Raw genomic sequence first — 17548 nt, 5'->3', positions numbered from 1 at the left:
GGCTGGTTCATTCTGCAAAACTGCAATACATTGGAGAACACACAACCACAGTTGTGAAGTACAGTTGTTAGTTTCCGCTCGAACCACAGTGAGAGTGAGTGCTGGATCACATCTCCCATCTGACTGACAATCTCAGTAGCAAGGGCATCAGGGCTAGGAATAGTAGAACTGGCGTTTTGAGACTCATGTGTAATGCCTACAGGGCGACTAAGGGGAAACGTTATATCCCTATTGATGGAAGGGAACTCTGGTGTACCCTGACTATCCCCCGTAACATTACCATGCCCCTGAACAGGAGTTTCAAACTGCAAGAACATAGGAGAACTCAACAATCCCCTTGCCCTACCCCTGCCAAAGCCACGGGGTGTGCTAATATCCTCCCGACCAACACTCATCATCAAATAAAAAATGTACAATATCAGAAATAAAGATGAAACACTCAAAATGCAAAAGGTTAAGTAGAGACGAGTAGCGAAAAAAAACTTAATCTATGTGCATTCAGCTCAACACAGTCCAAGTTACGTGTCCACCTGGTTACACACAGAAGATCAGCAGCAGCAGAAACAATCCCCGGATCAGCGCTGAAGAAACCACCATCCAGCAAGAGAATCGACGGGTCATGGCACCAATGTGACGTTCTCTATATTGCTCTGCTGCTATTTGCATGCATTTCACAGGAGTCCGGATTGTATAGAGCAGTTGGGCTGGTTTATTCTGCAAAACTGCAATACATTGGAGAACACACAACCACAGTTGTGAAGTACAGTTGTTAGTTTCCGCTCTAACCACTGCAAGAGCGTTTGCTACTGTGAGATAATCAAAGTGCGCCACACTTAATACAACACAAACTTCCACTGTGGGTTTTCAAAATAAAACCCATACGGTGAAACTATGGTTGCAGTCCCGAGTTGCACAAGAATTTAACAATAAACACAAGTGAATTATTTACACTGTTACACGTACATGTGTGCCAGAGCACAGGTCCTTTGTGTTTTATAGCCGTCCGCATATTAATGTGTAACCAGCGGTTATCAGTGCTTGCCATAAGTCTCTCTTAACAAGACCCTGAGTGATTCATAAAGGGTCTGTTTGGTGCAACAGGCTCTGCAGCCATGTGTTGTGTTTACTGTTGACAAAATCCACATGGCAGAAAAAGTGTAATGGGTTCCTAATTGACTTGGAAAAGGCTGCCAGAAAGAAATCCTTTTATGTCTGTGGTTGTTTGTCTATCAATTAGAGTATTGATTAAATAAATGTGTTTGGTCTCCATCTTGCTGCTGGCCAAGAACAGTGCTATTTAGAGACCAACCTACAGGTGTCTCCCAGCCAAAATCACTTTCAACATATTCCTTCTCAAAAAAACCATTACACCCAATTACTGGGTTCTAATTGGGACCAGTGGCAAAACTACACACCAACATTCTATTCCATCAAAGAGGGAGTTTAGCTTGGGAGAGGGGTGCTATCAAGCAGCGCGTGGAGTAGACGTGATTCCAGATGCTCCTTCATGCCAAATTGTAAAGTTACTATTTTGGCAGTCTCATACGCCTTCTCATTAGCCTCAAGAACATCCCTGACCTAGCGGTTCTACTCTGTCAACATTTTGCAACAATATACCTAGGAAGCTCAAAGGCGCAGCAATGCATCAATCTTCTCTAACTTCAGCTAACGATAATGCTAATGATGCTAGCGGCGACTCAGCTAGACATGCTACAGGTGACAACATGGATGAACCGCCCTTAATTTGGGAGAAGATCCTCAAGCACGTGAATGCTAAGTTTGACCAGTTGGAACAGACACTTCAGCCGGTACGAAGCTCTCACAAGGAAGTGCATCTATGAGCAAGTTCTGGAGCAGGATAGCCGCATCAGTTACCTGGAAAAGGCATTCTGTAGCCTCCAGACTGAAAACACAGCACTCAAGCTCAAAGTTGACAACCTCAAGGGCCGGTCACGCCGCAACAACATTAAATTTATCTGCATACCTGAAAAGGAGGAAGGAGGTAAACCTACAGAATTTGTCGAGGAACTGATACTGAAACTTCTCGGAGAAGACACCTTTAAATCCTTGATGGTTATCGACTGGGCACACTGGTCCCAGCGACCACCACCATCGGATGGAGCCAAGCCCTGCGCCATCATTGCCTGGGTACCCTTTTAGATGGGGCTTATACTGCGACTCCGGAGGGCACAACGGCTGGAATATAAAGGCAACAAGGTGCTTATTTTCCTGGGCTACACGCCAGAAGTGCTGCGTCAACTACGCAAATTCAGTGAGGTCAAGGGCGCACTGTGGTAGCTCAAGGTGGAGCACAGTCTTCTCTTCCCAGCGAGGCTTCAGTTCCTACACAATGGCCAGTTCAAGATCTTCACAACGCCGAGTGAGGCAATGACAATTTTGAATACTGACTTAAAGAATGCATCTTAAGAACGTTGATTCCACCCTTTGTTCGTACAGAGGATCAGCCACATTATTCTGACATGGCCATTTGCCATCCGGATGCTTCAGTTTGAATTTGAGTTTGAGACTGTCCATTTGCTCTATTTACTCCATTCTGTTGCCTGTTCCGGAGTTGACCAAGCTCTTTCTGTAAAATTAGCTTTCTTAGTTAGTTACTGTTCCCCTGGGAGCTATTCACCAGACGTGTGCTTAGCGTTCCCGAACTTAGAGGGCTATATCTGTGCTTCATTTGGGGAAGCACTGTGTGGGTGGGTAATAGGTAATATGGTCATGGGTTTGTTAAAGTGTGTTAGTTTACAATATGTTATGCTGGTTATGTATGTTGTTACTGTGGGTGGAGGCCAGCCGGGTTTTCTATACATCAGAGATTATGTCTACATCTGACAACATTGCATATAGCAGCAGTAATAATAACATTGGTCTCAAGGAATGTTAAGGGTCTTGGTCAGGTGGTTAAGTGAGGTCGCGTTTTCTCCCATCTCAAATCATTGAAGCCAGACATAATTTTGCTACAGGAAACGCATGTCAGTGCAAATGAGATTTCACAGGTTTTCCAAGCACCTTTTACTGGCAAGGCTACATACTTTTTCGAAAAAATATCTCATTTCGCGACAGCGGCCCCACATGGCAGGTATTTAATGATTTGGGATCATTTGAATTCCCTTCCAATAACAATACCCAATATATAGGCTCCAAATATTGATAACCCTGATTAATTTATTAAGGATTTTAATATGATACCGCCTTCCAGCCCTAATGTCATTATTGGAGGGGACTTTAATTGTTATTTGGTTCCAACCCTCGACAGACTCAACAAAACTGCCCCCTGCCATAGCCTCAGTTAAAACCTTGAATTATTTAACTAAATCAAGGAACATGGTCGACATCTTATAACTAATGATAATGGGGAGGTCTCTGATTCTACTCTGTGGGAGGCCTTCAAGGTCGTGATGAGGGGCCACATTATTTAATTTGAATCATTTAAAAAAAAGGAACTTAACAGTCGCCTTGCATATATTGAAGAAATGCTTCCACTACTTGAAGAGGCTAACAGATCTTCCCTCCTACAGTCTGAATACAAGAAAATTCTAAAATTAAAATATGAATATAACACTATCCTTAGTAGATGGGTCAGCAGCTGTAAAGCGATAAAGTTAGAGTAAAGCTCAAACAGAAACATTTCGAACTAGGGGATAAACCAGAGAAACTATTTGCAAGTCAACTCAGAGTTGCAAACGCTCATCAAGCCATACATAAGGTAAAATCTAAATCATGTAATTTGATAACTAACCCAAAGGATGTAGATGCTTGCTTCAGGGACTTTTATAAGGAACTATATGCTAGCAAATTAAAGGCTTCTGAAGCAGACTTTTGTAACCTTTTTGTTAGCCTAAATATCCCCCAATTATATGACGCTTCGAGAGAGGACATTGACAACCCGATCTCAAAGGCAGATCTTTCAGATGCTATCAGAGCTTTCCCCTCTGGAGAAGCAGCCAGCCCAGATGGCTTTGGCTGTAAGCTTTACAACGTCTTCCATGACAAAATATTCCCCCTCATGTCAAGGATGGTAAATGACTCATTTAAGAATAAGAAGTTCACTCTACGATGCAAATCTTTGCTTGCTTCTAAAAAAGGGTAGGTAGGGGAGACAAACCCTGCGAATTACAGACATATTGTTCTTCTAAATTACGACCAGAAGGTAATAAATCATCTGACAAAATGGCTAGTAACAGCAGCGCCGACCTCTTTTCTGTGTTTTTGTACTTTCTATGTGTTTTCATTGACACTGGTTCTGGTCAACTGTGTGTGCCTAGGGATGCACAACTGTTGAGGCTAGTTATATGTAGTAATAGTTCTTTACTATTTTTCAGACTATTTAAACCAACTTTAGGAGATACTTTCAGCCATGGCTCAATTGTTTACACTCTGCAACAGGGCTTCCCTGTTGATGACTGGCCTGCTGCCTCCTCACTTTGGCTAAAAGTCTAAACTGTCAGTTTCAGAAACCTCCCCACCCAGCACTCCAGAGTGCGACTAAAACCTGATGAGTGTGACTAAATATTTTAATTGGTTGCACCAGTGCACCAGAAATTCATCACGTCCCAAAACTTTTTCTTTAATAAAAAACAACAGGCATTGCAAGCTTAATGAGAGCACATGCGCAATGTGCATTATTAAAGGGTTGAGAGCACGCTGTGTCAATTACACCCACATTCCTTGTAGGCAAACAGAACACACAAAACGAGAGGACAAAAAAAAGATGGTATATATTCACAATGAAGAGAACAATTGATTATTTTTTCATCAATAAAAATGCTGCGGTGCCCGGTGCACCTGTCCCCGAGGTTGAAATGCCCAGTGCAGACCCGACATCTTTGGCGGATGTCGTTCCACTTGTTACACCTGCCCCCGCTCCTAATCCTGATTTACCATCTTCAGTGGAGATGGCTTCATCCGATTCAGAGCCAAATCAAGATCCAGAGCCTACTAAAACATAGCTGTGCCATGAAAAAGCCACCAACTCGATGCATTGCATTTACTGCAAAGAGTGCGGCCAAAGCATTGTGGGAAAAAATGCTACTGATGTTTTGACATCAGCATTCACAATTGAGCTCCACTCACCGCAGCGTTTCAGTGCCAGGCAGCAGTAAATCAAACAAGTGAGGAATCAGAAATAATGATCAAATTTAACACTGCTTACAATAAAGCAAAAGAGGAGTTGCCCTTCACTAAATTCAAATCACTTACTATCCTCATCAAAAAGAACGGGTTAAATGTCAACCCAACCTATGCCAACGACACTGCCTGCGCACAGTTCATCGGAGTGATCACTGACTCATAAAAGAAGAGGTCTATCAAGATTGCGGATTCCATGTACATTTCATTTATGATTTAGACACAGACATTTCCACGAAAGAGTATGAAATCGTCTCCTTTTGTTTGAGTTATATTTGTTTGATTTATATATTTATTTTAGTTTTTGAAGCACTTTAAGTTTGTTTTATCATCGTTGGTCTGCCAAAAGTTTCAGTTCACACTCCCATAGCATACATTAATTTGTTCAAAACAGCCTGGATGGATCGAGTGTTTCTAGACTGGACGGAGAAGGGTCTGAACTGTATCGGTGATCTTTTTATGAATAGTAAATTTGCCTTTTCCATCAGGTCCAAACTAAATACCATCTACCCCAATCACATTCTATAGCTACCTTAAAAGTCAGGCATTTCATTCGGGAGTGCATCCCAGAATTCATAATAAAACCAAAGGGCCACACCTTTTATGAGTTGCTTTCCTCAAACCCAAACTCTAAACATACAAACGTGCTTTGTAACTATTTTAACAGCTATAGCCTATTCTGGTACTGTCCAGTACTGGGTAATTTCTGGTGTGACATATCCAATTGGTTTTCAATCAATACAAATAAAACACTCAGCCCTTCCCTCTTATCAAAAGCAGGCTCTGAAGACAGACATGGTTGCAGCTAAAAAACATAATATTGTTAAATTGGAAGTCCCCATCCCCCTCATGCTTCAGGAGATGGCTTAATGAAATGCTACAACACTTTTTCTTGAAAATGTGTAAGTAATTTTTAGCATTTCTTAATGACACCTAATTGTATAAAGACCTCTGTGGTATTGCTATGTTGAGTATCTTGACTCTGTGTCACTGTGTATCTCTGCTTTATCCAATTACTGACTGATATTCTGACAGGTTTCAACCCATGTATGTTTTTTCTTTTCTCCAAATTTTTTAAATTGCTTTTTGTTTTTTGATTGATTGTTTGTTTATTTGTCTGTTTTCTTATTGCTCTTTTTATCTTATTTTTCTGGCACTCTCGATCCTCATCTTGGTAAGGGCAGTCTCTTGTCTTGGTTAATTAAATGCTGTCGACTGGCAGCTCTGTAGCGCTCTTGGGAGCTTAGGATACTACTCCCCTGCCCTGTCCTTTTTCTGTTATCCTGTGCTCTACGGAGTGCTTTGTGCGTGCTTGTTTTATTGTAAAAAATAAGTGCAAAATAAAATAATAATAAAACAAAAAAGAGGGAATTCAGCTCAAAACTTAAGTGTGGCAAAACAGAAAATTAATTGTTTTAAATAATCATAACAAAGAGCCCAAAAGTGACAAACAATGCATCGTCATTTATGTCATACAATGATGCATCATATGACAAATATTTTACATTTTGAAATGCAAAAGTTGTGTTTAGAGATAAATAAGCAAAAGCAAGAAGGACCAGCCTGCTTATATCTTCCTCAGTCTGCTACTTATTCTCATTAATTATTGGTCAGACTAATATAAGGGGCGTGAGGAGATATCCGAAATTCAGAGTGCTGAGGTGTTCTAAGACAATTGTTCACATTGGTAGCAGTGATATCCCTTACCAACACTGAAGTATGACCTCACTTATCTTATTAATACATGAAAATACAGTGACAAATGTCTTCATTTCTTGTCTGGTCCCTCCACTGTTGAACACTTCATCAGGATTTTAAGTGTTCCAGGTCTGTCTGCAATTTATCTTCCATTATACCATAACATAGCCATAGTATAGGAAGAAGTTAGGTGATATAGAGAGTGATAAATGTAAGTCCACATTAGGAGGAGGAGGTTGAGGTGGATGGATGTCTCAGCAAAAGACAGGAAATTGACATTGGAGACCTCCCATTTGGAAACAACAGTCAGTTATAGCCTACAGTATGTGACACTAATCTCACAATGTCACATCAGACATGACTGTTCCTGCACTGAAATTTCATCTTGGCTTCCTCTGTTGTAAAACTTGTGAAGACACATCAGTCACAGTAACCTTGTGGTCAAACAACTAACCCACAGAGCATAAGTGGAGATATGTTGTTTGAGTGGGGGTAATGTACTAGGGATGCACCGATATGGAAATTCTTGGCCGATACCGATATTTAAAACAACAATCTAGCCGATAGCCGATACCGATATTTGTTTATTACTTGAATAATATGAAAAACAGAAAAAGTGTCAAGTGTAACTTTAGATGCCATGGATGGACATAGACACCTATTCAGCCAAACATTTAACAGTATCACCAGGCCTACTCAAGACATCATCTCAACTGTAAACAGATGCTTGCAATGCAGCCTTACAAAACACTAGCATAAACCCTTAGGGAATGCCATACAAATTCCGCCTGGCTGTTCACACCGGACCCGCATTTCTCCGCGCCGGTCAGCCCACGATTCTCCACTTGTTGTTATATGTAACCCGTTCAATGTCGGGTGTCGGGGGTAAATGACGTATTCTCCAAGCAAGCCTTTAGCCCCCCCTCTCTCTTTGTATCTATATGACTGCTTATGTGGCTGTAGTGGATGGGTATAGGACATTTAATTATTTAATAAACGATACGCCGATGGCAGTAAACAAGGCGAATATCGGCCGCTACCGATATACGGCCGATACATCGGTGCACCACTATAATGTACCAATGCAAATTAAACAACACCTCCCTTATGAGTGAAATCGTTTATTAAGATAACATTAGTGCATTCAAAGCTGTCACTTGGTTCAACTTTAGACCTAAACTGAAACCCATTACATAATTGTAATGGCCGTGCTGCTGATGGTTTTTGCTGGCTAATTTTTATTGATTGAACTTGATGGGAGTGGAAAAATAGTGTAACGGACTGGCAGTTGTTAATGTTTACTGTTATAATGTGTTTATGGTTTAGGAATAGAGTTCAGCTTAGTTAGAAGGATTGTTGTTTAAATAACAGTGTTTTCCAGAATGTCAGTGAACATGTCAGTGTTTGGGCATGTGACACTGTGGGACAGTTCCAGTGACCAATGGCTGTGGGTTGGGTGAGATGGGGTGCTTCCCATTGGCTGGGAGACAGGGGTTTGTCCTCAGGTTAGTGTGAGAACGAGGGAGAAGGTGGGTTAAGAGACGTAAACTTATTGTGTGTGAGGACCGGAGCTAGAGAGAGGCAACCAGTTTTCTGGTTATTTTGGCATCGGTTATGGCCTACAGTAACCTGTGTACGGTCACAAATGAACCTGTTAGCGAGGAGAGCTGAAGTCTTGTGTCGTCCTTACTGCGGGACACTACAGTAGGTTCAAAATTGTTAATTGTTCATACAAACCCCATCATAGCCAGCTCACAATTAAAACTCAGGGATGAGACTAAAAACTAAACCAAACCAAAGTTCCTGTTTGTTTTTCCACTCTATCTGAGCATCAAATGCCATTAGACCAGTGATTCTCAAAGTGTGTTGTGTGCCCCACCGGTGGGGCGTGGAGGCATAACAGGTTGGGAGCACGACCGGGAGGAGGAAATGTGATGCGGAACTAAAGTTGTGATGGATCTAATGTTTTGACGTCGGAATCTTTTTTACGGCGGAACAGTAGCTATAGTGTTCGGTCGTGGCGTGGAGGAAAGGAACAAATATTTGACAGGGAAGAAAAGGAAATCAAGCAATGCTTCCAGGACAAACCAGACACAGTGTTCAAAAATCAAGTTGAAAAGAAAGTATGACGAAGCCTATCTTGCTCTTGTACAGTAAATGCGGTAGGAGATGAGAAGAGACCAGTGTGTATTTTATGTCTGAAAACTCTGGTAGCTGACAGTATGAGACCTAACAAATTAAGAAGACAATTAGAAACATTACACCCCAGTCACATTGATAAGCCACTCAAGTTTTTTCAGAGAAAACTTGAAGAATATCGTCAGCTGGAACAAAGCTTTGTGAAAGCTACATCGGTGAACTGCAAAGCAACCATGGCATCATTCAAAGTCGCATACAGTATTGCCTAGTGCAAAAAACCCACACGATAGCAAAGGATCTCATACTCCCCGCAGCTTTAGATATTGTGTCAACGATGCTTGATGAGACCAGCGCCTCAAAACTGAAGGTTGTTCCCCTGTCCAATGACACAGTTGCAAGACATATATGCGACATTTAAAATGACCTCGAAGAACAACTCACCGAAAAAACCGAAAAAAACTGAAAAACGTTTCGCCCTACAAGTGGACGAGGCTACTGATAGCAATAAAGACTGCTTATGTATTGCTTATGTTCACTTTGTCACATCAGAGTCACTGTGTGAGGATTTGCTATTTTGCAAGTACGCCCAAAGAAGAGCCACAGCTAATGAGCTCTTTAAGCTTCTTGAATGTTACATGACAGAACATGGACTGAAGTGGGAGAACTGTGAAGGTGTTTGCACGGATGGAGCACAGACCATGGCAGGGAAAGGAGGGGATTGCAGGCACTGATTAAGCGGGTCTCGCCAAATGTGAAATGGACCCACTGTGTTATACACAGAGAAACGCTAGCATCAAAGCAGCTTAGTTCTGAACTAAACAAGGTTTTGGCTGATGTTGTTAACATTGTCAATTTCATCAAAACAAGACCAATGAAAGCGCGACTGTTCTCTGTGCTTTACGAGAAGATGGGAGCTCAACATTCAGCAGTGCTGTTTCCCAGCGAAGCGCAGTGGCTCTCACGAGGTAAAGTGTTGTCGCAAGTTTTGGAGCTCAGAGAGGAAATTCGGGTGTTTTTGTTGGAGGAGAGGATGAATGAACTTGCAAGCAAGTTTAGTGATGAACTATTACTGATGAAACTGGCCTACCTCAGCGATGTATTTGTAAAGCTGAACAAATTTAATCTTCAGCTTCAAGGCAGAGACAAGCACCTTCCACACCTGGCTGACAAGATCAGTGCATTCACCCGAAAGCTTGAGATGTGGGGCAGGCGACGTGATCACGGAAATACTGATTCCTTTGAGAATCTGAGTGTGTTGCTGAAACCAGTGATACTGGAGCCCCCACAGTGATTCCATGTGATTGTGATTCTTTCAAAAGTACTTCCCAAACAACAGCGCTAAATATGACTGGGTGAGAGATCCATTCAATGCAGCACCACCTGCTGATTTCAGCTGTACTGAAGAGGAGCAGTTCATTGAGATGACGTCTGACTCCACCCTGAGATTGAGATTTACGGCACAGACACTGAGTGAATTCTGGATTGGTGTGGAGAGGGAGAGTCCACTCATAGGGCAGAGGGCTGTGAGGATTCTGCTTCCCTTTGCCACATCGTATCTCTGTGAGATGGGCTTTTCTGCTGTTGCCTCACTGAAAACAAAGTACAGATCTAGGCTCAACATTGAACATGACTTAAGAGTGGCATTATCAAGCCTGCAACCCTGTTTTGAAAAGATGTGCTGTGCAAAACAGTATCATTGCAGCCACTAATACAGTTGATAAGACTTGAGTTCTCACATAGTGACTTGCCCATCTTTCTTGCCAAGTATCTGCATGTGTTATTTTTGGTTTCAGATTGAACTTTATCAACTTTGTTTTTTATCTATTTTTTATAAAGTATAGTGATGGAAGAATGTAGTGATAAATGTCACAAAAAGTACTTAAATTAAGTTTAACTTTGTTTTTTATATTTGTAGCAAAGTGATTGCACTATTTTTTTTCAAAAGCACACAGACTGATGTAGCAAAGTAGTGACAAATGTCACAAAAGACTCCCCATAATAATTTTTCAAATCACGCATCTTCAAAAACCATAACTCAGTGCAGCACTGTAACTGAACTGAATGTCCAAAGCACAACACAGCCAGGCACATTGAGTCAAGAAAGGCTGTGTGTGCACATGAGGACAAGCTCTAATATGAGAGTGAAATGGAGTTACATAACCATGAAAACCCTTTAGTTCAAAGAGGTGAGCACCAGTAGAGGCAGCATTTGGACAAAAAGTGAGACAAGGAGTAAAGCAGACAGAATCTTACCCTCTAACACAGTAAGCTTGGCACTGGTGTTGATCTCTCCAACACTATTGGTAGCTGTGCATTCATAGATGGCCTCATCACGGTGGGTCCTCAAAGGCTGGATACGCAGCACAGAACCCGAACCATCATCGAACTCAATGACCTGTGAGACAACAACAAAGAATGATTAAACAGCTCATCTGCGACCTGTCTGTCTGGTGCAGAACCATATGGCACAAGTATTTAACGGATTGCCTGCTCTTGACACAAGTTTCAAGGAACTTCCTCAGAAAAAAATAAAAAATATGACTTCTTAAAAGAGCGAGAGAAAAAAAGTGAGAGTGAGTTTCATCAGGAACTGGGAAACAACTAGCCTGCAGGTAGCAGCAAAACCAATACTATCTCTCCATAAATCGGTCTTCCACTGGTCTCTTTGACAAAGTCAAAAATATTCTTGGGCTTTACTTCCCATATTTTTATGTCGCAACCACAGCACTTTGCACAACAAATAAATTGAAGATCCTAAGAAAGTATCCAACCATATATTTTTCACCATACAAAAATTCATAAATATGTGAAAATGTACATCAGGTCTGGGTACCTATTGTTACGGCTGTATGTGTTCCTGTTCTGTGTCCCGGTTTTTTCTCTTGTCTCTCCTCTAGCTCCAGATTTATGAGGTGCACCTGGCCAGTGAATTGAGGTTCTTTAAAAACTCCTGTGTCAGGATCAGAAGGGAGGCTTCCACTCTGGGGACTGCTGGTTCTGCTGGGCCTCAGCCTGGGATTTTAACATTGCGTGCGTTGTCATTTGATGTTAATAAATCCCATGGTGTGGGCTGTTTTAAAGGCTTTTCTGTTGTTGATTCGTGTCTTTTAGGGGTCTTAATGAGAGGCACACTGAAAGTCACTTAACATACTGCCTATAAATGTGACAAGCAAAACCTTTGTATCCTCAAATCCTTCTGTCAAGATGAATCATCAACCCAAGGTGGTTCAGGGATTATGAGAAACATTTGTTGTAGAAGAGTGATCAGCAGAAAGAGTCAGTAAACCACTACACTAAATCATTCTATAAACATGTTTCACTTTTATGTAAACATGTGTCTCATATCCATATTTCCTATCATCCATTATCTATACCGCTTATCCTTTGAGGGTCGCAGGGGGAGCTGGAGCCAATCCCAGCTGACATTGCGCAAAAGATAGGGTACAGTCTGGACAGGTTGCTATTGTATCGCAGGGCAAACATAGAGAGATAAACCATCTAATCTCTGGAGAATTTAGAGTTCCAATTCACCCCAATCTGCAAATCTTTGGACTGTGGGAGAAGGCCAGACTACCCTGAGTAAACCCACGCAGACTCAAACATGCAAACTCCACACAGAAACATCCTTCTTGATGTGAGGCAGTGTCGGTGTCATTGGGGGGCATTTGCAGGCCATATAGATATATACACTGTTGTATGGTGGGAGATCATACTCATATGTTCCCGGACTGCCCATAAAATACAGACATTCTGGAAAGACATCAAGGAAGAAATGGATAAAATCTTAGGAATTGACATCCCCCTGGACCCACTCATTTTCTTATTTGAAAAAGCACCTGAACACTGGTTTAATATTGACCAGTGCTATATAATGCATGTTTTGTTGTTAAAAAAGGGTTGCTGGACAGGAAAAGGACAACTGCATCATCTGAAATTCAAAATCCAAACACTTCATTGCAAATGTTGTCACTTGTACGGTGTGTAAGTTTGTAAGTTTACATAATAATTATATATCACAATAAAGAAGTGAATTTAAAATGACAAATTAACAATACATCTCTTGATTGTCTTCCATGTTTTATTTAATGTTCATTTCATTTTATTGATTTTTTTGATACATTGTTTATTATGTTGTGACTGTCTTCCCCTTCTTCATCCATATGTGTGCTGTGTAAGGTGACCTTGAGTGCTCTGAAAGGCGCCTATAAATAAAATGTATTATTATTATTATTACTCGAAATGTGAAGCTTTAAATATATATATATATTATTTTTTTTGGAGTGTTTACAAGCTGTCATATAACCCGACTGCTGTTGCTTCCTATTTACTTGATTTCCAAGTTATCAGATCTCAGTAGTGTCAAAGTGTGGTGAGCAAATCCATGGTGAAAGTAGAAGGTATGAACATAATACTGGAAATGACTAGTGTCCTGACCCTCAACAGCTGAAGGCCCTGGTAGACAGTGACAAGCTTGAGTGGATATCGGGTATGTGAGGGGCTTAAGAGGTGCTTGGGGCATAAAGACTCAGAGGTCATGGCACCGGGCTTTATACTTCCGTTCTGTTGCAGTGTGTGACCCAACCAACCGACTAGCGAGAATTACATTTTTGCTCTAATGAAGGAGTTACAGAGCTGCACTCCTGTCCTGGTAGGGGGTCTGTCAAACCTATACACAGGGAAGCCGGAGACATCAGTCTGAGTAACACTTAACCAAGAGTAAAAAACATTCCACGTACTCAGAATGACATGAGCAGATTATATAGCCATTGTAAAGATCTCAGACATGAAGAAAGGGTATGTAATTCAGGGTGTGAACTCGAAATTACAAAAAGCAAGTCAAATCCGATTTGGGGCTGCATGATTCTGGACAAAATGAGAATTAGGATTTTGTTGCTTATAGTTCAGATCATGATTCTCACAAAAGCCTATAAATATTTATTGCACTCAATGAACTGCAAAATGAAACAACTAACAATATGACTGTGCCTGATTCAGGACTGGCATATCAACTTTTGACAACAGCAAGGAAACAAACATAGTCCCTTTATTTCAACCAGCTGCTTAAGGTTCTGTGCTAAAAAGACAACTCTATCAACATTTTGAGGCTTCAGTGAGAAACAAAGACATGTTACAATATTCCACTGAAAACCCTTTCCAAAGTAGAGCTTGTAGCACCAATGCAGATCCATTTCCTCACCAGCACCGACAGCTTTGGATATTGGCACTTGTTGTCCCTCAACCAGACTAAGGGGTCGTCTTCACTGTCAAGAGACATATTTGTTAAGATGGCTACACTATAACAACATGTAACATCTATATTTAGAAATTAAAATGCAACACATTTTAATACACTTAATTTAATTAATTCACATAAATGATGTGTCTGTATGAAATCATAATAATTACTTACCATACCTGAAGGTGCATTCTTCGCCATCGCAGAAGTAAGTCTGACTTGGATTTGTGCCACATTGTCCACACTGATGCATCTCAACTTGAACCGTGGATCAAGAGCACAGGCCATGTCAAGTAGTTCTTGTGTGAGGGGGTCCTTGTATTTTTCATCCAGGTTTCTTAGGGTTTTGGTCTTGATGGCTCATGTTAGTGCAGTATCACCATCCTTAACTTTCAGGACAAAGGAGCTGAAAAATGTGAAGGACTGGCTTCACAAAAGAAACACTGCTCCAGGACTCGTTTTATCATGGCCTGCCTTGATATCCACCTTGTGGGGCACTGAGCAATCTGGAAAAGTGCTGAGCAGCTTTTTGCAGAGGCCAACTGCACGGCCAATCTAACATCTCTCATTGCATTATCTAAAAAGAACATGATGGATTCATATGTAAAATTAAAGCACAGAAAGAAATCCATGCCTGTGTCTGTACAAAATTATTAAACAATCTCCAACAAAAAAATATTCAAGTTGAAAATCTTTACTTATGCACATTCTATAATTTGTTCAGAACAAAATGACTTAACAAGTCAATGGAAACCAAAATCATTAGCCCATTGAGGGTAGGATTCAAAACCACACTGAAAATCACAGTAAAAAATTGAAATCACAGGCAGATCCAACTTCAGAATGTTTCAGTATGGCCTCTGCGTGCCTGTATGCACTCTCGACAACGTCTAGGCATGGTCCTAATGGTGTCCTGGGGGATCCCAGACCTGGATCCGGGCTTCAGTGCGCTCCTGGACAGTTTGAAGTGGTACTTGGCAGCGTCGGATGCACCGATACATAACGTCCCATAGGTGCTCAATTAGATTTAGGTCAGGAGAATGTGAGGGCCAGTCAATGCCTTCGTCATCCAGGAACTGCCTACACATTCTGGCCACATGTGGCTGGTACCTAACAGCAGTCATGGTACCGTTGGCTATGACATGAAGGTCTGTGCGACCCTCCAAGGATATGCCTCCCCAGACCATAACTGACCCACGGCCGACCTGGTCATGCTGGATGATTTTACAGGTAGCATAACGTTCACCGCGGTATCTCCAGACTCTTTCACGCCTGTCACATGTGCTCAGTATGAACCTTCTCTCATATGTGAAGAGAACACCAGCTTTATTGGCATTTGCCAGAAAACATCAGTTGCAGACCTGCCAAGGCCTGGTGCTTTCTGGTGAATGCCAATAAAGCTGCAGGATGCTGGGCTGTGAGCACAGGTCTCGTTACATGACGTCGGGCCCTCATGCCACCCTCATGGAGTCTGTTTCTGACGGTTTGGTCAGAAACATGCGCACCAGTAGCCTACTGGAGGTAATTTTGAAGGGCTCCGGCAGTGCTTCTCCTGTTCTTCCTCACACAAAGGAGCAGATACTGGTCCTGCTGGTAATAATATTGTGCAGGTGGATGAAGGCTGTCCTAGAGACTTGCTTTATATGTGGGTCAAATGACATGTCCTGGTCAAACAAAACTCCAAGGTTCCTCACAGTAGAGCTGGGGGCCAAGCTAATGCCATTCAAAGTAACTCTCAAGTTAGATAATATTTTTCTTAGGTGTTGTGACCCAGACAATGGCTTCAGTCTTGTCTGAATTTAGAGGAAGTTGTTATGAATCATCCAGTCTGAAAAGTCGTTAAGACATTCCTGAAGTTTAACTCAGTGATAAGATTCATCAGGCTTTATAGATAAATACAGCTGGATGTCATCTGTGTAACAATGAAAATATAGTGCTCTCTGATAATATTGCTTAAAGGAAGCATACAAAAAGTAAAAAGTATCGGGCCAAGTGCAGAACCTTGTGGAACTCCATGACTCCATTGTTAAAATTAACAAATAGGAATCTATAAGATATAGATTCCTATTTGTGCTGAGCCTAGTGCTGTTCATTTATTCCCTACATGTAGTTCCAGTCTCCTTAACAGAATCTTGTGATCTATGGTATCAAATGGCGCACCAAGATTTAACAGGATGAGTGTCGAGACAAGTCCATTGTCTGAGGCCATGAGAAGGTCAATGGTAACTTTCAGTTATCAGATGGATTCTAAAACCTGATTGAAAGTTTTCAAACTGAGTTCCTGTGCAAATAATCACATAAATGGATAGCGACAGCTTTTCCAGAGATTTTAGAAATGAAATTAAGGTTGTATATGGCTCTATAAAGACCTTAAACATCATGGTCAAGAGAAGCCATTTTTAAGTAAAGGTTTAATTACTGCTTCTTTAAAAGCTGGCAAAGTATATATATATATATATAAGTTAAAGAAAGCTGGACTGTCTCCCTTCAGAGGGAGTCAGTATACCCCCACCTCCCCTACCCTCCAATTCAGTGCGTACACAGGGTAGCCATCAGTTTGAGTTATGCTGAGCAGGCAGGTGGAAGATAATTCCTATAACTCACTTCGACAGGAACCAAGTGTCTCCATTTATATGTAGGACTCATGACGAGTCACTTCAATTTAAGTCATTTGGTTTGGCTAGCAGCTAATGAGCCTTTCTGCTGCTTCACAGTCCTGTAGGTAGGTTCTTACAAAATAAATGTATTAAGCATGTTTGCATTAATACACCTGAATGCATAAAATGTCTTGATTCTGGTCAGCTTACCTCAACGCACAAAGATTCTGCACTTGCCCATGTATGAGACCACTAATATTAAAATTGTCCTTTGTACAACCCTCCTGTTGGCTTATTGACTTTAATAATACCGCAATGACCATAATATCAAATGCTGTGTGTTTTGGCAGGCAGTTGTTTTTTTTGCAAAAATAAAAATACTTCAAGTAAAATGACAGAACAAAAAAAGTTGAGATATTTCATAATGCTTAGTTCCATTCCAATGAACCAGACAGCAAACAGGCTGCGCAATTTCCATCAGCTGCTCTGTAACTCTGGCATGATAACAATTGCAACTTTACTTCCTAAACAAAGGTGCATATGAATTATTGTTCCAATAGATCTACCTGAATTTTTCCATCACCAAACTAGGCAAGTTATTGATGTCATTTGCACCGGGCAAGGACAAATGATAAATGATTCCACCCAAATTCCGAACATTTTTGTGGTTGGCTGACACTAGGCAAAAAAGAAGAGCAAGCCTACACATGGCCATATTCACTCAGATAACTAATAAGTG

The 17548-nt window shown here is 41.3% G+C and overlaps 1 protein-coding gene across 5 annotated transcripts in view; it reads right to left on the bottom strand.

Annotated features, from left to right (window-relative positions):
* The window catches only part of ptprfa (protein tyrosine phosphatase receptor type Fa), a 276413-nt gene that overhangs the window by 137616 nt on the left and 121249 nt on the right, over positions 1-17548 (bottom strand). For all 5 annotated transcript variants that reach the window (XM_034584044.1, XM_034584041.1, XM_034584043.1 and 2 more), the window contains exon 4: positions 11230-11371. In XM_034584044.1, the coding sequence (XP_034439935.1) occupies positions 11230-11371 (142 nt within the window). The remainder of the gene's footprint in view (positions 1-11229; positions 11372-17548) is intronic.

This window comes from Hippoglossus hippoglossus, chromosome 4, assembly GCF_009819705.1.
Source record: "Hippoglossus hippoglossus isolate fHipHip1 chromosome 4, fHipHip1.pri, whole genome shotgun sequence".
Classification (NCBI taxonomy): domain Eukaryota; kingdom Metazoa; phylum Chordata; class Actinopteri; order Pleuronectiformes; family Pleuronectidae; genus Hippoglossus; species Hippoglossus hippoglossus.
The sequence above is the reverse complement of the archived record's forward strand: the minus strand, read 5'-3'. Positions and strand labels throughout refer to the sequence as shown.